Source organism: Aquarana catesbeiana, linkage group LG01, assembly GCF_042186555.1.
Source record: "Aquarana catesbeiana isolate 2022-GZ linkage group LG01, ASM4218655v1, whole genome shotgun sequence".
Taxonomy (NCBI): Eukaryota; Metazoa; Chordata; class Amphibia; order Anura; family Ranidae; genus Aquarana; species Aquarana catesbeiana.
This window is the reverse complement of record NC_133324.1, coordinates 145,355,016-145,377,265: the sequence shown is the minus strand read 5'-3', so window position 1 is coordinate 145,377,265 and position 22,250 is coordinate 145,355,016. Positions and strand designations below refer to the sequence as shown.

At 38.6% G+C, this 22,250-nt stretch overlaps 1 protein-coding gene across 3 annotated transcripts in view; it reads right to left on the bottom strand.

Moving 5' to 3' along the window:
- The window catches only part of RASGRF2 (Ras protein specific guanine nucleotide releasing factor 2), a 502,009-nt gene that overhangs the window by 270,796 nt on the left and 208,963 nt on the right, over positions 1-22,250 (bottom strand). For all 3 annotated transcript variants that reach the window (XM_073624437.1, XM_073624439.1, XM_073624438.1), the window contains exon 3: positions 11,175-11,322. In XM_073624437.1, coding sequence (XP_073480538.1) covers positions 11,175-11,322 — 148 coding nt within the window. The remainder of the gene's footprint in view (positions 1-11,174; positions 11,323-22,250) is intronic.

The following is a 22,250-nucleotide window of genomic DNA, read 5'->3' as shown; positions in this document are numbered from 1 at the left end:
TTTTTACAACTGTTTATACAGATTTGTATAATCCTTCCCAAAAGGAACATTATGCTTAAGATTCTTAGAGGAAAGTTCTTCTATAGAACTAATTTGGCTTTAATGCGGCATGGTAAATCAAGACCAACCACAACAGCGATTAAGAAATCAAATCGAACTTTACATTCTTTGTAGCTTCCACCAAATTACCCTTTAACAGCAGGATTTTCATAATGTTTCATCTTCTCTTTCTCCTCATTTATGATTACAATACATTGTTCAATCATATTTCACAAATCCTAAGTACTACTAAGGGACAAGATTGTAAATTGCTTCAAAATATTATATAACCACAGACAAAATATAATTAGAGTTTCTTTGAAAAAAAAAACATGCTCTTCAATCTATGAGAAACTAAAAGAGCACCTATACTGGTCAATTATTATCAAGTAGTATAATGACTAATGGTTTCTCTGGTCACGATTACATACTGTAGTTGTAAACCAATCATGTTCCTAGTTCTTGGCATGACCTCAGCCTGCTGTCTAGTCAGAGGAGCAACAACTTACCAACCTAGTGATATCACATGCTGCAGCATGTTAACTTGCCTAAAAAGCCTAGACAATTGGTCATATGGTCTCTAAAGGAGAGGATCAGAATTCAGATTGGTTGATCCTTCCCATAGTAGAGATCATGTGCGAAAAGCCATAATCAACCTTGTCAAGTTGAAACATTTGCACATCCTATCAATTGATCCGCTAGTGTATTTTTTGTTCATAGGGCCTTCATCAGAGTTAGGTGAAGCCAACTTACATTATTTAACCCTGTAAACGTTTCAGGATGTTGTTCTTTCATTTCACAGCAAAAGGCTCTCTAAGCAGCACAGTGATAATGAAGATTAAAGGGGTTGTAAAGGTAATTTCATTTTTTTTTAAAAATAACTAACATGTCATACTTACCTCCACTGTGCAGCTCGTTCTGCACAGAGTGGCCCCGAACCTGCTCTTCTGGGGTCCCTCGGCGGCTGTTTCAGCTCCTCCCCGCAAGAACTAACCACCTTAATGCGAGCTCCCTCGCATGGTGGTTAGTTATTGCGGGCGCGCTCCCGTGATACAGCCGGCGGCTATAGCCGCTCACTGTATCACTCGGCCCCACCCCCCGGCGCGCCGCGTCATCGGATGTGATTGACAGCAGCGCGAGCCAATGGTTGCGCTGCTTTCAATCCATCCACTGCAGCCAATCAGCGACCAGGCTAAGCTGCAATAGAGATGACGGGAACGAGCAGCGGAGATTCGAGGTGTCAGGTAAGTAAAACGGGGGGGCTGGGGGCGGCGGTATTGTCAAAAGTTTTTTCACCTTAATGCATTAAGGTGAAAACATTTTTACCTTTACAACCCCTTTAAGTTAACAGATTTTAGATTGCTGCCTACAACTTTCATTCTCCACGATTTTAGTAAGAAAAGAAAGTTTACATGAACTTGAACTGACCTAAATCTTTCCTAAGGCTACAATGTTGCAAAAGTGCAATGCTTAAAGCAAACCTGTAGCCAGGTTATAGAGTAGTAAAGTAGCTTTAAAATAAATCCTCGCTGACCCCTGAAACTGCAGGTACATTGGAACAATTCATCCTCAAAATTCAAAGCAGAGACACTGAAGTCCTTCAAAGTCATTCTCTCAGTATATCAGCTCACCCTGCTCCTCAGTCTTCTAATCTCGAATGTTAACAAAGAGCACGTTCTCTGGGAAGGCAGAGCAGAGGAAACTAGGCTGCTCAGAGCTAATGCCTTCAGTGCTTCCACTGTGATCTATTTATTGTTTGATAACATAGTTACATAGTGACATAGTAAGGTTGAATAAAGACACCAGTCCATCCAGTTCAACCTGAGTGAGTGTGGGTGCGTGTCTACAATCATCCCTATTTTTATTTAAGGTACCCATATAGCGCTGCCAATTCATGCAGCACTCCGCACATACATTGTACACCCACATCGGTCCCTACCCTCAAGGAGCCCACAATCCAAGGACCCAACTCACATTCAAATACTAGGGCAAATTTTGAACAGAAGCCAATTAATCTACCAGCACGTCTTTAGAGTGTGGGAGGAAACCGGAGTACCCGGAGGAAACCCACGCAGGCACAGGGAGAACATGCAAACTCCAAGCAGGTAGTGTCGTGGTTGGGATTTGAACCAGTGACCCTTTTTACTGCCAGGTGAGAGTGCTATCCACTACACCACTGCGCTGCAAACAATAACAATATGTAAAAGCGTTAAAATCCATAGCCTGGCAAGTTAATTTTAATGAAATGCACATATATAAAGGCTTTGTGACCATCCTTAGCCCAGTAATCGCTGGGTTTTATATGCATAAACAAAGGTAATTCAATATTGTTGTGAGGGAAGAAAAAAGTCCGGACAGCCGCACACCAGCAGAATATAATCCAACAAAATTTCTTTATTGTAAAATCAGGGTGTACAAAGCACCATGGATAGAATGTACAGATAATCAGCTAACGCGTTTCACGCTCTGCGGAACGCTTACTCATAGCTAACAATAATAAAAATGAAACCACATATATACCATTTATCATGAATCATGTGACCAAGTGGTAAATCTAAAATGCAGAACAGCTGAGATCTGATTGTGAAGGGTGTGAACATTGGTCAGTGGTTGATGAGCACAGGGGTGAAAATCCCTGTGAGTGCAGGGTGTATATGTGTAAGCAGCTGCAAAATGTAGAAAAAAGGAACCTATTATATAAAATGCTATATAAGCATGTAAGACACATAAAGTACATATGAAGAATGATAAAAAAAAGTGAAGAAAGGGGCTATATTTGGATTAACGTGAAAAATAAATGATGAAAAGTGAATGAAAAGATTGAGAAATCTTAATGGGTAGTGAATGCTGGTGTAAAAATAAAAATAAATATAAATTACACCAGAAAAGAAAAAAGGAACAATGCGTGTGAAGTGTGTTTGGGGGGTGAAGGAAAAAGAAAAATATGGGGTTTCTGTGTATGCAAACAATATCGCAATAACGTGATATTAATGCTGTGTATGGATATTGTGAAACAAAAAAAAATAAATTATTATATGTATATATATATATATATAACAGTGGTTATCTGATAGTAAAAAAGTGATGTGGTATTATGGAAAGTGGAAGTCCCATAAGGAATGTTTGCTTAATGTGTCAAAAGACCGTGAATATGTGTGTGTTTCATGTGTGTGAATGAACACTATGACCAGGATGTATGTGAATATAATAAACATGTATTTTAATTCTGTTTATAAAAGACATGGTCATATAGAAAAAGGGGAGGGGGAAAAAACACATACATGCACACTTCCTCTGTTCCCAATAAAAACGATTGCTAATATATCAGAATTGACTACATTTGTGTCCACATGTGAATTATTCTGGTGCGTAACATCAATTTTCTGTAAATCGTGAAAATGAAGCACCTTTCCTAAAGAAACGAAAAAGGAGGGGGAAACCTTCATCAATTGACATGTGAAGACATATATTAGTACCGTAAATAACATATTATAAATACTATCATGATAAAAATTATTATAGTGAGCATGAAAACCATGCTTATAACAAAAACAACTCCATATTTTTCAGTGTGTACATAAAAAAAAACCTATAAACTAGGCACTTACATGCACAAACCAATGTTTATATATTTGTGTATCTGTGTGTGTGCACAGCGAAGTTTTACTATATTCTCCACTAGCACCGACATAGTCTCATCCAGTCACATAATCGTTTGTTGGGGTTGTCAAGTTTATGTTAAAATACTACTTAATATATTTTGATATATTTGAATACCTAGACAACCTTAATACTCGGCAGGGTTTAACTCAATACATCCGGTAATTATTTTGATTAACACTTCTTGAGGCTTTCACATAAATATATCCATTACTCTTTTCTCTTCAAAAAGATAAGTCATTTCGTGAGAGTTCTTCCTTTTATCCTGATCTCTGGGAATCCAAGTTTTAAACAAGACTAATGTAATTAACAAATAAATATTCTTTAGTATTCCCATGATTTGTTGATTCAGGTTTAGGACAAATATACATTTTTCTATATGTTTTTTTATCTTAATCAGTATATGTACACGTAATTTTTATAATAAAAGTTTTTTTCACCATTTATAGAAAATTAGAGTCCTAACAAGCACGGTCTCTGTGTGAATGCGTGCGCACAAGGTTTTTGACAAGGAAAGTTTTTCTCCCATTAATTGTGACCTTCACCTGTGCACACACAGATACACAAATATATAAACATTGGTTTGTGCATGTAAGTGCCTAGTTTATAGGTTTTTTTTATGTACACACTGAAAAATATGGAGTTGTTTTTGTTATAAGCATGGTTTTCATGCTCACTATAATAATTTTTATCATGATAGTATTTATAATATGTTATTTACAGTACTAATATATGTCTTCACATGTCAATTGATGAAGGTTTCCCCCTCCTTTTTCGTTTCTTTAGGAAAGGTGCTTCATTTTCACGATTTACAGAAAATTGATGTTACGCACCAGAATAATTCACATGTGGACACAAATGTATTCAATTCTGATATATTAGCATTGTTTTTATTGGGAACAGAGGAAGTGTGCATGTATGTGTTTTTCCCCCTCCCCTTTTTCTATATGACCATGTCTTTTATAAACAGAATTAAAATACATGTTTATTATATTCACATACATCCTGGTCATAGTGTTCATTCACACACATGAAACACACACATATTCACGGTCTTTTGACACATTAAGCAAACATTCCTTATGGGACTTCCACTTTCCATAATACCACATCACTTTTTTACTATCAGATAACCACTGTTATATATATATACATATAATAATTTCTTTTTTTTTTGTTTCACAATATCCATACACAGCATTAATATCACGTTATTGCGATATTGTTTGCATACACAGAAACCCCATATTTTTCTTTTTCCTTCACCCCCCAAACACACTTCACACGCATTGTTCCTTTTTTCTTTTCTGGTGTAATTTATATTTATTTTTATTTTTACACCAGCATTCACTACCCATTAAGATTTCTCAATCCTTTCATTCACTTTTCATCATTTATTTTTCACGTTAATCCAAATATAGCCCCTTTCTTCACTTTTTTTATCATTCTTCATATGTACTCTATGTGTCTTACATGCTTATATAGCATTTTATATAATTGGTTCCTTTTTTCTACATTTTGCCGCTGCTTACACATATACACCCTGCACTCACAGGGATTTTCACCCCTGTGCTCATCAACCACTGACCAATGTTCACACCCTTCACAATCAGATCTCAGCTGTTCTGCATTTTAGATTTACCACTTGGTCACATGATTCATGATAAATGGTATATATGTGGTTTCATTTTTATTATTGTTAGCTATGAGTAAGCGTTCCGCAGAGCGTGAAACGCGTTAGCTGATTATCTGTACATTCTATCCATGGTGCTTTGTACATGATTTGTTCCTGATTTTACAATAAAGAAATTTCGTTGGATTATATTCTGCTGGTGTGTGGCTGTCTGGACTTTTTTCTTCCCTCACACCATGGATTAGTATTAGCCAGCACCTGGGGCTTTTCAACTCTGGAGAGCAACATTCAGTTTATACCTGGTTTGGACACAACCTGGTGCGGGGAAAACGCTTGTGCTGCAGTTGCATTCCGGATTATTGCTACGTAATTCAATATTGTGTTTTAAAGTCTACAGTGCATTGAAAAAGTATTCATACCTCTTGAAATTTTCCACATTTTGTCACGTTAGAACCAAAAACGTAAATGTATTTTATTGGCGTTTTATGTGATAGACCAACGCAAAGTGGCACATAATTGTGAAGTGGAAGGAAAATGATAAATGGTTTTCAAAATTTTCTACAAATAAATATCTGAAAAGTGTGGCGTGCATTTGTATTCAGCCCCCTTTACTCTGATACCCCTAACTAAAATCTAGTTCAACCAATTACCTTCAGAAGTCACCTAAACAGTAAATAGAGTCCACCTGTGTGTAATTTAATCTAAGTATAAATATAGCAATTCTGTGAAGCCCTCAGAGGTTTGTTAGAGAACCTTAGTGAACAAATAGCATCATGAAGGCCAAGGAACACAGCAAACATGTCAGGGATAAAATTGACCATCAGTGCCACCCATCAGTGCCCAGTGCTGCCTATCTGTGCCAAGCAGTACCACTCATCAGTGCCGCCTATCAGCACTCATCAGTGCCACCTATCATTGTCCATAAGTGAGGCATATTAGTGCCTCCTCATCAGTGCCACCTAATCAGTGCCCATAAGTACTGCCTCATCAGTGCCCATAAGTGCCACCTCATCAGTGCAGCCAATCAGTGCCCATCAGTGCCGCCACATCCGCGCACATCAATGAAGGAGAAAAATTACTTATTTCGAAAATTTACTGACAGAAACTAAGAAAAACTTTTTTTATTTCAAACTTTTCTGACTTTTTTTATTTTTAGTAAAAAATAAAAAACCCAGCAGTGAATAAATACCACCAAATGAAAGCTCTATTTCTGTGAAGAACTTGATAAAAATTTCACATGGTTACAGTGTAGCATGACCACGCAATTGTCATTCAAAGTGTGACAGCGCTGAAAGCTCAAAAGTGGCCGGGGCAGGAAGGGGGTGAAAGTATCCTGTAGGCAAGTGGTTAAAGCAGAGTTAGCTTATAAAAAAATATCCCAAGCTTTGAACATCTCATGGAACACTGTTCAATCCATCATCTGAAAACGGAAAGAGTATGGCACAACTGCAAACCTACCAAAGAGAACATTCATCAGAGAAGCAGCCAAGAGGCCCATGGTAACTCTGGAGGAGCTGCAGAGATCCACAGCTCAGGTGGGAGAATTTGTCCACAGGACAACTTTTAGCCGTGCACTCCACAAATCTGGTCTTTATGGAAGAGTGGCAAGAAGAAAGCCATTGTTGAAAGAAAGTCATAAGAAGTCCTGTTTGCAGTTTGCGAGAAGCCATGTGGGGGATACAGCAAACATGTTGAAGAAGGTCAGATGAGACCAAATTTGAACTTTTTGTCCATAAAAGCAAAATGCTATGTGTGGCAGAAAACACCACACATCACCCTGAACACATTATCCCCACTGTGAAGAATGATGGTGGCAGCATCATGTTGTGGGGATGCTTTTCTTCAGCGGGGACAGGGAAGCTGGTCGGAGTGGATAGGAAGATGGATGGAGCCAAATACAGGGCAAGAAAAACTGCTATGCTGTGTACACACGAGCGGAATGTCCGACAGAAAAAGTCAGACGGGAGCTTTTCATCGTATATTCCGATCGTGTGTATGCCCCATCTGACTTTTTATGGCAAATTCTGACTGGCCTAGAAAGAGAACATGTTCTAAATTTTTCAGTCACGATCAACAGATAATCCATAAAAATATGAAAATATAAAAGAAGTATAGTAGAATCGATTCCAGTAATAAAAAAGGCATGAAGAGACTTCAGATGAAAACGCGTCGGGTCTCCTTGCTGTACCCAGCCACCCACACCACGCTTGCCTTTTTTATTACTGGAATCGATTCTACTATACTTCTTTTATATTTTCATATTTTTATGGATTATCTGTTGATCGTGACTGATCAAATAAATGCCAATTGAATTTTTGGATTTACACCATGTGGAGGCTCCTTGTTTCTTTCTTTATACATGGTTTACCAATGCTGACAAGGACGGTGATCGTTTAGACCATCTGGGCAGGATCCTGGTCCCCCATCAGAAGGAAGAGGTTTACCAGCGCATGGTCCACTCCTATACTGTCTTCCATCTTAAGACAGTGCAAGCCTTTTTGACTTACCGCCAACGGCCTGTGAGTCCACCAAAGTCGGTAAGAGTACCTTATCCCTTATGTTGATTCGGATCATTACGGAGGAGATATTAATGTACCATCTGCACTGTATGGAATTCGCTCTATCTACATGATATTTCACTGGGACTAGATCATTTCCAGACTCATTTGGTGGCCACACCTCTCATTTAAATTGTGGACATTCTATTATTATTATTACTAAGTTTGTCATTTATAATTCATTTCCTCTTAGGAATGCGGACACATTAAGTCATCACTTTATTTGTCTCAATTATCATTTTCCACTATTTACATTTCCTTATGTTTTTCCTATCACTGATGAATGTGTGTTTCACATGTCATTAGATTACACATTTGGGACTCATTTTTCCAATTTATGTAATTTGGAGACTAGATACGGTTATTCTTTACTTAATTGTGAAATAACTTTCTCCTTTTTTAATTTTGTCACTTTATTTTTCACATAGTTTGTACTTTAGCGCTACACTGTTTATGTTTATGTACTTTGCACAATTTGGTCGTTTTGGAGTGTTGGCTGCTACTCAATGTTTCTGATTGGCGCGGTATTTTATAACTTTTCTTGTGTTAGAATGGCCCAGTCAAAGTCCAGACCTAAATCCAATTGGCAAGACTTAAAAATTGCTGTTCACAGACGCTCTCCATCCAATCTGACAGAGCTTGAGCTATTTTTCAAAGAATGGGCAAAAATGTCACTCTCTAGATGTGCAAAGCTGGTAGAGACATACCCAAAAAGACTTGCAGCTGAAATTGCAATGAAAGGTGGTTCTACAAAGTATTGACTCAGGGAGGCTGAATACAAATGCACGTCACACTTTTCACATATTTATTTGTAAAAAATTATGAAAACCATTTAGCATTTTCCTTTAATTTCACAATTATGTGCCACGTTGTATTGGTCTATCACATAAAATCCCAATAAAATACATTTGCGTTTTTGGTTCCAACATGACAAAATGGAAAATGTCAAGAGGTATGAATACTTTTCAAGGCACTATAGATCCAGTATTACCAGAATCAAGGGGGGTTGCCAGTGCTCACCTCCTTCTATGAATACTAATTGTCAGGCTGTCTATGGCTTCAATACTTTTTGAGTCACTGACCTGGAACAAGAATACAAATTAGAAAGAAAAAATGCAGATCTGCAAATTTGTCCCAGGTCTTTTTTCCCAAAAATATTGAGAACACAACATTAGCATGAGACCAGCTAGTATTTTTAGTATGGGATGGCAATGCTAGTCTCTGTATTCTCTCAGTACTGGCTTTCTTTAAAATGTTTACAAACCCTACCAATAAACTACTCATATTTGCTCCCTTTTGGTCTTTTTATTATATGTACCATTGAAAATATTTTGGTATATCCCCATTCAACAAGTGCAAAAAATAATTGCTGATCCTACCAGAAATCTTATTAGCTGATAACTTCTCTGCTGACTCTAGTTAGTATTGTACCCAGCTATTTCTGTGAACTACAAACCCCCCCTCCCCCTTGTTATGAAGAAAAATAAAGAGGGAGGTGTTCTGTAGTTTTGCCCTATGGTGTCAATGCTGCTCCTCCATAGATATAGCACAGTAAGTAAGAGTTTTCACCCTAGGGCAGAATATGTGTTACTGGTGTTACTGGCAGGACCACTGGGTGAAAAAAAAAGGAATGCAGCCATCTCATCATTAGATTAGTAGTTGCAAATGGTTACATTTTTTATTCTTTGTTTAAATCGGCTTTAAAGTAGTTGTAGACCCTTACATATACCCAGGCCTTAAGTAATATACAGACATGAAGCGAATCCACCTACATAAGTTGTACTTGTTTATCTATAACCACATTTCTCCTACATCCATTCAAAGTGAAGAATTTACAAAGGATCTCTCAGCTCTGAAAACAGGGGGGGCGGTGTTATATCACTGAGGGAGCTCTGAGAGCTAATTGGAGCAAAGGGACCCCCCTTCACACAGCACACAGAAACAGAACTGAGGCTGTCAATCAGCTGGAGGTACTCTCTTGTCACCATTTTTCTCTTGGTGTCAGGAAAACTCATTAGAAGTGACTCATGCTGACAGCAGAAGAACGAGGCAGCGGACAGAAATAATACTTAGTGCTCTGGATTGAGACAAGTATACAATGTAGAGGGATATGTTTTGTTTATATTTCATGTCTGAGGTTTACAACCACTTTGAGAACTGATGAAATCAAGAAAAGATTTGGACAATAAAGAACAATCTCTCAAAGAACTGCTTGTGGATGAGCAAGGCATGAAGAGAAAAACTTCCATATTTCTGAAAATAACCTACAAATAAAGCTCAAAACACTTTCATTATCACCAGACATTGTATTCTGACAGAAGGGACTCTCAGCTGTCAGAATAAACTGATCCGCAGCTGCAGCTGCTGATCAAGAAATATTTTCCAACAAGTCCGTTCATCAAAAGTAAATCGATCGACTTCTGTTAAACAGAAGCGGCCACAAATTGATTGAAATTTGCCCGGGCCCTGCTGAACCGGCCAAATTTTGATTAATTTATGGCCAGCTTAACAAGGAAACTGTATCACCTAAGAGCATCTCTAAACCCAAGAACAAAAGATTTATATACTGCAGTTTACCAGTCCTTAGATGAGGTGGCTGCATTTGTTTCCTTTTTTTTGTTAATCTATTTTTCCTTTATTCTTACCTGGTGATCCTGCCAGTTACACACTTCTTGCCCTAAGAAGACAACACTCACTTGTCACTAAGGAGCAGCTAAGATAGCATGATAGGGCAGGAAGGGGGGTTTAATAAAACTGGAGAGTGCAAAATATGGTGCAGTTCTGCATAGAAACCAATCAGCTTCCAGGTTTTATTGTCAAAGCTTAATCGAACAAGGTGAAATTAGAAGCTGATTGGTTACCATGCACAGCTGCACCAGATTTTCCACGCTCTAGTTTTAGTAAATTAACCCCACTATGGGAGGTGGGGGTGGAGTAATTATATAGTTTCCAAAGTTAATCTGGGCAGAGCTTGAGATTTTAGTGGAGCAGAGGCACTGTGTTCTCACCTTACTACAGAGTAAGTTCCACGTTCACTGGATTTTTGCAGACTCACTCAATAGGTTTGGTTTTTTTTTGCACTTATCAAACAGATATAACAAACTGCTTTCAATGGTATATTTATCCAACCAAAAATGCAGCATATAATAGAAGTTAGAGTTTACATACACTTTAAACTCCAACGTTTCTTTTTGTCTCATCTACATAATGTAACTTCATAAAATGATGTCTTGTCAATAAAAACTTAAGTACAAGCATGAGATAAAAAATTCTTAGACAAATACCTCTGATTTCAGTCTTTCAATTTCAGTGTCTTGATCTTCAAGCTGTTGTCGCAGCTGATTAGCAGCAATCTTTTCTGTCTCCACAATCTGTACCAAGTGAATATACTTCTGCATCAGGACCTCTCTCTCTATCAGGATATCTGAATAGCTGCATGAAAAAGGAATATTATTAGCCGGAGTTCGTAATATATCATAATTAGGAACGTGCTCGGGATTTGGAAAGAAGGATGCTAAAAACAAGGGGTACAGACTGAATTATCACAGGAACAAACCAAGATTCTTTTACAAAACCTGACATAGAAAAAAAGTAGATAGCATTTTCTGTAAGACCATGTATATGTTAGGTTATGGCCCCTAAAAGTGATATTTCGGTTATAAGTGGAGTTGGGTGAGCCAAGTAATTTACTAGCTTCCAATATCTTCAGGGAAACCCTGAATAGGGATGTTCTCACACCTCCTGTTACCTTTCTAGCAGTGAAAAAAAAAATCCTCCAGGGAGAGAAGGAGCCCCCAAATTGTCAAATTGTAGGGGCAGACCTGAGAATCCAAGCACCATTGGAGAGTCTGGGAAATGAAGGTTATGCAGCGTACACACGGTCAGACTTTTCGACCAGACTGGTCCGATGGACCAAGTTCGGCGGACAATCCGATCGTGTGTGGGCTTCATCGGACCTTCAGCGGACTTTTCCATTTGAAAATCTGACGGACTTTAGATTAGGAACTTGCTTCAAATCTTTACGTCGTAACTCCGCCGGACCCAGAAATCCGCTCGTCTGTATGCTAGTCCGACGGACAAAAACCGACGCTAGGGCAGCTATTGGCTACTGGCTATCAACTTCCTTATTTTAGTCTGGTGTATGTCATCACGTATGAATCCATCGGACTGGTGTGCTCGTGTGTAGCCAAGTCCGTTCGTTAGAAAGTCCGTCAGAAGTCCGCCAAAAGTCCGTTAAAAGTCTGTCGGACAGGCTGTCGGACTTTTGTTGCTGAAAAGTCCACCTGTGTCTACACAGCATTACATATCCACCATTTACCGAAAAAGAATAGAAAAGAAAAAAAGCTTTATCTTAGTTGCTGGAGTGTGTGGGATAGAGGTAATGGGGAAATTGCATATTTCATATTTGCTTATTATTATTAGCTCACAATATCTAATAATGAATTCTAAACCTGGTTAAGGGGCCGTACAAGACATATAAGGATCGTCACTTTAGCTGATTTCATACTAAAGCAATGTCAGAAATGTGCTATCTTCCCTAGAAGGTAATGTTGTTAATGATTGGGTAGTCTTACCAATTCGACATTTAGTATATATACGATCACAAAAGCTTGGAGTACCTATCTCGTTTCCGGAACTGCATCATGCAAGCATCTGGTCTGATTATCTGGCCATGTCATGCAAGTGGGAGGGACCCATGGCAGAAACAGTATCTTTAGTTAAGAAGTCCTGTTATAATATCTAAAAAATTATCTGTATCTGTCATTTATTTTATTAAATGTTATATTATTGAGTATTTGTGTGATCTCTCTTTGCACATATTGAATACAACCTCAAAAACTTAAACTATCACGTATCCATTATAAGATACTTGGTACCAGAAGTAGGGTATTCGATCTGTGTGAAAATTAGAATGTAAAATGGCAGGATTATGCTAGAGTGTTTGTGCTGGGTTTAATATTGTGTTCTTGTATAGTAATCCATAGAAAATTTAGAAAGTATAGAAAATGCATCAGATACTTGGCTGGTTAATAGAGATGCCTGTAGATGATTGATGCAAGCCTATTCCGGTGTTGTGTGCTCAGGACTGGACACTATTGATTGTGAAATTGTTGCGGTTTTTTAAAATTGAGCAAGAGACTGATGTACAAGGGAATGGTTGTATTGTCATAAGTTTCAATTTATGTTGAATCTGTTTAAATCAGTATTAAACAATATAGAGTGAAAACATAAGATAATCAGTCCATTTCAAATTGATGTACAATTATACATTAAGCTCATATAAATAAGAGGTCAAATATGACTTAGTTATGATAATATATACTGTAGGTCTCTGAGGCATGGTAAAATGAGCATAGTAACTGTATTTTAATTAACAAGTAGTCCACTAGTAAAAAGCACAACAAATATGGCATGAATATATAGTGGTGCTCCAGTTAATATAGCCATAACCTCATATTACAGAATGTACGTAAAAATGAAAGGAGGTTAGGAAAAAAGGAAAAAGATAAAAGATATCTGAAGGCAAAATAGAAGAGGAGGAAAAAAAAAGGGGTGGGGGGGGGGGGAGTAGAGGAGGAATAAGTGTAAGATCTAGCAACAACAGGATGGGCAGCCATCAGAAAATGACGAATTAAGCTCTTCTTGATTTGCTTATAGCAGCCTGACAACATATACAGTATAGTTATGCGAAGTTAGTTTGGGAATTTGCCCCCAACAAGTTTGTCATAGAGGTGGAGAATTTTATCCCAAAAGGACGTGTCTGGTACATTAGGATTGATTTTATGTAGGATAGTAGGGCAGCGATACCACCCAGACACAATTTGGTAATTTCGTTCTTGGGCATGAGATGAGATAGACAATATAAAGGAAAGCACCGGTGTTTTGCCCCATTCCATTTAATCAGGGGAAACATTAAATTCCCGTTCCTACTTTGAAAGGAATGGTGGTGGATCTGGATAAGAGATCTGAACCAGAATCTGATAGATCTGAGATAGCGAAAGTAGTAGTAGTCGGAGATGCGATTCCAAACAGGGGGGTCAAAGGGCTAGGTCTTGAGAAATCGGATAGTAAATCTTTGGTAAGGTAACTGTCCCAAATCCGCAACGTAGCAGAAGTCATGAGGGGCAATAGGTCATTAGGGGGTCCGTGTATCGGGTGTGTCCACGGTAGAGATGTGAGATCAAGAGATATCAGGTCTAATGGTGTCCACATCTTAGTGGATTTACCATGGTACCAATCAATTATCCGGAGTAGCAACGCTGCATGAAAATATTATAATTATTATACAGGATTTATATAGCGCCATCAGTTTGCGCAGCGCTTTATAACATGGGGCAAACAGTACACTTACAATACAAATCAATACAGGAGGGATCAGAGGGCCCTGCTCATTAAAGCTTACAATCTAGAAATGAAGGTCAAGTGGAACAAAAGGTAATAACTGTGGGGGATGAGCTGATGGAGAAAATGAAAATACAGTTGTTAGGTGTGGGTAGGGCAGACTTCTCTGAAGAGAAGGGTTTTCAGGGATTGTCTAAAAGCTAACAGAGTAGGAGATAATCGGACAGATTGGGGTAAGGCATTCCATAGGATGGAGAGGCTCTGGAAAAGTCCCAGAGGCAAGCATGGGAGGAGGTGACGAGGGAGCTAGAGAGCAGGAGGTCTTGAGAGGAACGAAGAGAACGAATAGGTTGGTATTTAGAGACTAGGCTAGTGATGTAACTGGGGGCTAAGTTGTGGATGGTGTTGTAAGTAGTTGTGAGTATTCTGAATTTAATTTGTTGGGTGAGCCAAAGCCAGTGAAGGGATTGGCAGAGAGGAGTAGCAGACACATAGCGATTGGTAAGGTGGATGAGTCTGGCAGCAGCATTCATGATGGAATGAAGGGGGGATAGACTATGTAGAGGTAAGCCAATGAGAAGGGAGTTGCAGTAGTCAAGGCGAGAGATGACTGGGGAGTGAATTAAGAGCTCTGTTGTGTCATTGGTTAGAAAGCGGCGTATTTTGGAGATGTTGTGGAGGTAGAGGCGGCAAGATTTGGACAGTAATTGGACAAGGGGCTTAAAGCAGAGTTCAGAGTCCAGGACTACACCTAGGACCTTGGCATGCAGGGATGGGCTTATAGTTGTGCCATCGGGGAGGGAGGAAGAATTATAAGTTTGGTTTTGAATGGATTGAGTTTGAGAAAGTGGTGTGACATCCAGACTGATATATCTGATAGTAAATTAGCGATACATGAGGAGACAAAGGGAGTGAGCTGAGGGGTATAGAGATAGATTTGGGTGTCGTCAGCATAGAGGTGGTATTGGAAGCCATGGGAGGCTGTCAGCTGACCCAGGGAGGAGGTGTAGATTGAAAATAGGAGAGGACCAAGAACAGAACCTTGGGGGGCCCAAACAGAGAAAGGAAGATGAGAGGAGGAAGTAGAGTTGTAAGAAACGCTAAAGGTGCGGTTGGATAAGTAGGAAGAAAACCAGCGAAGAGTACAGTCACGGAGACCAAAGGCGTGGAGTTTTTTGAGGAGGAGGGGGTGGTCAACCATATCAAAGGCAGCAGAGAGGTCCAGGAGTAGGAGTACAGAATAGTGTCCATTGGTTTTGGCCGTCAGTAGATCGTTTGACAGTTTTAGGAGAACAGTTTCTGGGGAGTATTGAGGACGAAATCCAGACTGAAGGGGATCAAGAAGGCTATCATCAGCAAGGTGGTCGCTCAGTCGGTTGTACACCAGACGTTCAAGGAGTTTGGATAAAAAGGGGAGCAAGGAGATGGGGCGTAGGTTGTTAAGATTGGATGGGTGCATTGAGGGCTTTTTAAGTATGGGGCTGACAAGTGCATGTTTTAGAGAGTTGGGGAAGATGACAGATGAAAGGGAAAGATTGAAGATGTGGGTTAGAGAGTGTAGAATAGAGCCAGAGGGTGAACATAAACATTTGCGAGGGAACAGGATCCAGAGGGCAGGTGGTAAGATGGACATTAGCAAGCAGTTTAGCAAACTCGTCTAAGAGTAGTGGTGGGGTTGAAAGAGAGAAGTAATGATTGTACCTGTGGGCATGAAGTGTAAAGAATGAAGGGTATCTGAACAGTAGAGATCTCCTCGAGAATTGTATCAATCTTCTGTTTTTTGTGATTGGCGATCTCCTGGGCAGTGAGTGAGTTGGTGGGTGGAGGCAGTGGAGGACGAAGTAGAGAGTTGAAGTATAACAAGGAGTTAGGAAGAGCAACACCTCCTCCGATCTTAGGTAGCACTAAAATGGTAGAGCCAATCCGAGGTCTCTTATGTTGCCAGATAAAGTTACAAATAGCCCCCTATTGACCGTCAGGAAAAAAAACCCACAGAGGGGGGACAGGGATCGTCTGAAAGATGTAAAGAAATTTAGGCAGAAAGTCCATTTTGACAACATTCATATGGGCAAACCAAGAAATGTTTGATTTATCATATGATTTAAGACACATATGAATTGTCCGCACCAGGGGCGTATAATTGAGATCTGTCAGGGTAGACAAGGAGGTAGGAATTTAGATACCAAAGTATTTAATAGCCTTTTGTTGCCATTTAAACACAAAAGTGGATTGAGGTTGGGATAAAGTAGTCTTGGGTAAGGATATGTTAAGGGACTCAGTTTTATCGTAATTTACTTTGAAGTTGCTTACTAAGCCAAACTCCGTGAATGCTATGACAATTGCTGGCATAGAGACAAGAGGATTATAAACATATAAGAGGTCATCTACATAGAGAGATAACTTATAAATGATGTTGGCTGATAGAAAGACCCTGAATGTTAGGGTTTTGTCTTATAGCAAGGTGAAGATGTTCCATAGTGAGTATGTATAGTGGTGAAAGAGGGCATCCCTGGCAGGTTTCATTATGTATCCAGATTGGGTCTGATAGGAAGCTTCAATTTATGATAGTGAAAAGGCATTGGACTCTGGGCTGCAGGCAGTTTCAGAGCAATTAGCTTTTTTGAGGTTGTTCGAATAAACGTTGAGCTCTTTGTGTTTTGTTTTTTTGCTAGCTAATGTTGAGGAAATGTTACTTGTATGAAGACATTATAAACGCAGTAATGTGACAAAGGTGATGGCAAGTATGGTTGATTTGTAAAAAAGGTTTTGCTACTTATGTTTGAGGGTCTAAGTAAGTTTAAGTTGTATATGAGAAAAGTGAGAATGAAAAAGCATTTGTGAGAAGAGCAGCCTGCTTGTGTGAGAGACATATAACCCCTCTCTTGCATGTTTTGTGTGAGGCAGAAGAGAAGAGGGAGATGGGCGAAACAGACACTCCAGATTCTCCTCCTCCCTTTTTCTGTGTTTTCGAAGCAGGGAAATGTTTTATCTTTTGACTTCCTATATTACTTTCTGTGAAACTTATCATATAAAATGTGATATTTATATGTGGGTGACGCAAGAGATTTTATTAGGTAAAAGAAAATGTTTAAAGACTTTTGCAAAATAAAATCCCAGTGAAATTGTTAGTTTTTACTATATAACTTATTAGTTCATTTGAAACAAATAAAAGAAAATGGCTAATTGAGGTCAACACCCTTTAAATTCATGAAAAGCAGCCATGATAATTATAATTATTTAGCTCTTCATTCCAATCTACTGGGCATGGAAAAGGAAGAAGGCTCTACCCACCAACAAAACCATGTTGTAGCCTTTTAATGGCAATCATTTGCAAAAGTTAATCATTAGTAAAGGTCTACATAATATTATGACCAAGCTAAGAGTAACTGCATAAGATGGGACAATAGTAAATGATCACTAGAGATGAATATGTCTATCTACTTTGTATTGTCCTTTATTGGTAAATATAATAAAGTGTGATATTCTAGAATACAACACAAATTGTTTTTAAGTTTTTTCGTTAACACAGAAAGAGATCAGTCCCTAGAAATTAAGAAATTTCCAAAATCTGTATGGGATTGGAATAGAAACATCAGTATGGATGGTGATGCATAATGTTTGTGCACAAATGTGATGGCATTTCAACTATTTTGAATTATTGACTAACTTTTGATGGACTTCCTTTCATGAAAATTCACGTGATGATTATTTATTAATTATTTGCGTTCATTCAAAATTAGAAATAGAGAGTGCACTCATGAATAAACAAAATAATGGCCATATGTTTTGTATTTTGTCGAAAGTGTTTTGTGTAATGTGTTTTGTGCTAACCATCCATTTATTTCTAGGAAGGAAATTTATTGATATCTCACTAAGACCTTTTATTTGTTTAGTTCCTAGATAGTACTAAACGGCATCAGTATATGGTTGATTGAACAGAATTAAAGAAGAAGATCACAAATGGACAATTTGCGCTATTTTATTATTGTTTATATGTAATATATGAAGGTAATGAAAGTTTCTGTTAGAACTGGCTGTAAACAGAGCAGCTGATGGTGGCTATTTAAGAGTTTTTCTTTGATTAAGTTGAATTTAAAATAACAATAGAAAAAATCTAGTGTTTGATTATTGACAGCAAAATTGTTTTCACATCTGAGATGGGTTACATATTTTTAATGATTTGAAGGGTGTAAGAAAGAATACCCAAACATTTATAAAAAAAAAAAAAAAAAATACTGTGCATCTCCTTGTATTGTCCCTTTCTGTGAGTGCTTAAGTTAGATTATGACAGCCAATGTGGAACTGTAACGCAGAACCACTATCGGAGTGTGCATACGTTTTAAAAACAGAATCCACAGGATGTGAACAGGACAGGGAGAGAAAGGTGATATAAGTAAAATGTTATCAGTTTAAAGGTTTAAACTTGAGTTTAACATACAACTGATGTCTAATTGTGTAGATTTTTGTACGTGATTGAGTTTAAATCACTTCAGCCAATCATTTTGTCCATGAGATTACTCATAATTGTTGGTTTTAATTAGAGATAATCATGTTATTGCGGCGGTTGCAAATTTTAAAGCAAGTCCTTTAAGATGAGGTGTTCTAGTAATATATACATTGCTATATCGGACACTCATTGATCCTTTGACCACCACGTTTGAATCTCTTGATTGAGCTTTCATAAAATTTGCTTGGTAAATGATTAAATAGGTTCCCAGGTTTGGTTTTCCTCAATTTGGCCCAATTGTTTGGGTTTGGGGCTGGCATGTAGAATATGCATGGGTAGTTTGTATGCACATACTGGGGTCAGTGTAGAAAAGAGCCAGTTAGCCTGCTAGAATGTCTTTAGAGTGCGGGAGGAGACCAGAGTACACAGAGGAAATACACACATTAAGTAGTTCAAAGTTGGGCCTATAGATTGACACAGTTTAGTTTAGATACAGAATAGTGTAGAGTTCAGGTGGGAGATGAGTAGTTTCCCAAATAATACTTCACCCAGTAAAGTAGAAAGCTGAGATTTTCCTTTAGTGTTAGGCCAGACCACTAGTGATTATAGCTTTACCTGTTCGGAAATCTATAATGGGCTATATGGGCATAGTTGGTACCTATGGAATGTTGGACCGGCAATCTTGGTAACATCTGCCTTGATGTCAACCAGAAGCATATTGGAGAAAGGAAACAAATGCATTTGACAGTAACAACCGTCTATAAAGACTTTGCCAGTTATCAGCTGAACTGTTTGTGCAAGTTCCACCTGCTATCATGGTCAAGAACCTGAACTGTTCTATCTGCTCTGATGGTCAAGTACCTGAACAGTCAGTGCAAATAAGCAAAATTTCCATCTATCATGGTGGTCAAGTGCCTGCACATCTAATGCCGCGTACACACGAGCAGATTTCTCATCGGAAAAAGATATGACGGCTTTTCCGACAGGATTCCGCTCAAGCTTCCCTTGCATACACACGGTCACACAAAAGTTTGCTGAAATTATGACCGTCAAGAACGCATTGACGTACAACACTACGACGAGCCGAGAAAATTAAGTTCAATGCTTCCGAGCATGCGTCGAATTGTTTCCGAGCATGCCTAGGGATTTTGTGCGTCGGAATTGCCACAGACTATCATTTTCGGATAGGAGCTTTTCCCGACTGAAAAATTGAGAGCATGCTCTCAATCTTTTGCTGGCTGGAATTCCGCCAGCAAAAGACCGATGGAGCATACACACGGTCACATTTTCAGACGAAAAACTCTCATCTGTCTTTTGCGGGCCGAAATTCCGATCGTGTGTACGTGGCATATGACTTGTGAACTGCAGTAGTCCGGAGGATAAAATGGACTTTGTATTCTACAGTTCTTCAATGTTGAAATTGCTGTGCTGCAGTTGCAATCTGATCATTGGATGTCTTATCTGCTGTCCATCACCAGATATGGAGGACTTTGACAAGCTTCTACTAAGCTCTTAGAAATGAAAGCTTGATGTTCATATCTGCTCCAGTGCTTTTGAATTATTGAAAGGAAAAGTTTCATTAGTTCACTACATAGGTTTTAATATTTTTTGAATTTTGAATATTTATATATTTTTTAGCCCTAACATAGCTGAATGAGATTTTCTGTGTAGGTAAATCAGAAGAGGGAAAATACGGTAGGTATCTACACTTTGGATAGATATAATTTAGATCCCCAGGCATTATTATATGATATTTGTGATCCATGAGGTGGAGTGATTGAGAAATTGCATAGTTAATATTTCCTTATTATTTATGTCTCACAATATCTAACAATTAATTTTTAACCTGGTTAAGGGGCCATACAAGACATACAAGCTCAAATCATCTCAAACTGGTCTCTTGAACATGACAATGAGGTCACTGTACTCCAATGGGCTCCACAGTCACCAGCTCTGAATTCAATACAGCACCTTTGGGATGTGGTGGAACGGGAGATTCGCACCATGGATGTGCAGCCGACAAATCTGCAGCAACTGCTTGATGCTATCATGTCAATATGGAGCAAAATCTCTGAGGAATGTTTCCAACACCTTGTAGAATCTATACCACAAAGAATTCAGGCAGTTCTGAAAGCAAAAGGGGGTCCAACCTTTCACTAGCAAGGTGTACCTAATAAAGTGGCCAGTTAGTCTACATTGCACTTCTACATTTTCTCATGATTCATAATTCAAATTAGAGCTTTATTCACAACGTAGGCCAAGAATAGTAATACAGTAAAACATTGATTTGAGAGCGCTTTGCAAGACAAGCAAAACTGTTTAATACATTTTGACTTGATATACAGTACAAGTGATGTCTTGGTATACAAGTAGCATCATGTCACTACAGAGTATAAAAGAGAAGAGAGGTGCCTCTAAGTGTAGCAATATGGTTACATTTAATGAAGGTACAACATTTAGCAACTCACATGGTTGATGATTAAAAGTGGCACATCTAAGTATGCAGGCATCCGGGGTAAAGCTATAAAGGGTGTGTGCCCAGAAGGTTTATAACCCGTGCTACTGTATGTAAAAACCAGTGCCTCCTAATCCTAGGATATAAATGGTTAACCTTCCACCCAAATGTGAATGAATCAAGTAAATAATATACTAAATAAAACAATAAACATTCCCTCTAATGCGTGAAGGAGAATAGATATCTATGAATTACTAGATGCAGATTATCCTCTTATAATGATACCTGTGCATTAATAACATTAGTCTAAAAATGCATCTTGACACCCAATATTTCATACAACTCCCTGTGCTCTCACCCGTGTGACTGAGCAGGTGGAGAGTGTAATCAAAATCCAATACTACCACATTTAGAAAGTGTAATATTAGTGAATTATTAAAAAAACATATTTTTGAAAAAATGACACCTATAAAAATATAAAAATTAAAAAATAAAATAAAAATGAAAATTATCAGGAATAGGAATTAACATATATGAAAGAGTCCCACATTACAGAGTTCCAGCATAGATATAATTGCATAGAATTGCATAAAGTTCCACCATGAATAGGGTTCCTGTGGATAGTGACTTTTGTGATGGCATCAATTTTAAATCCAGTGACTTGCGGTGCTCCCCCTCAAGGATCCCCACTCACCGGCTCCCTATACCCCTGCAGGGGTAATAGGCATGTATTATCTGGCCGTGGATGACATCTGGGATTCCAGTAGAGTTGTCCCCGGGGGTTACCCTCCAGATATGGTATCTCCTTAAGTGATCCTGGTTATCCTCATGAGAAAGAAACAGGGCTCTCGTTGTGTGATACCGTAAAAATTCCTTTATTTAAAAAGCTATTAAAACCAGCACAAAAACGAAAACGAAATAAAAAGTTTAAAAGTTCCAAACTCCTGCTACAAGAGCCTGGCATTCACACTGCGTATAGAAATCAAGCCCGGATAGGAGCCCGTGGATGTATTTCCTCAGCTGAGCGGCGTGCGCCTCAGCTGCGCTCCAAGCTCCTTCCGACTTCCGTGTGTGACGTAAGTACATAGCCCCGCCTTACGCGTTTTGTCATCGACG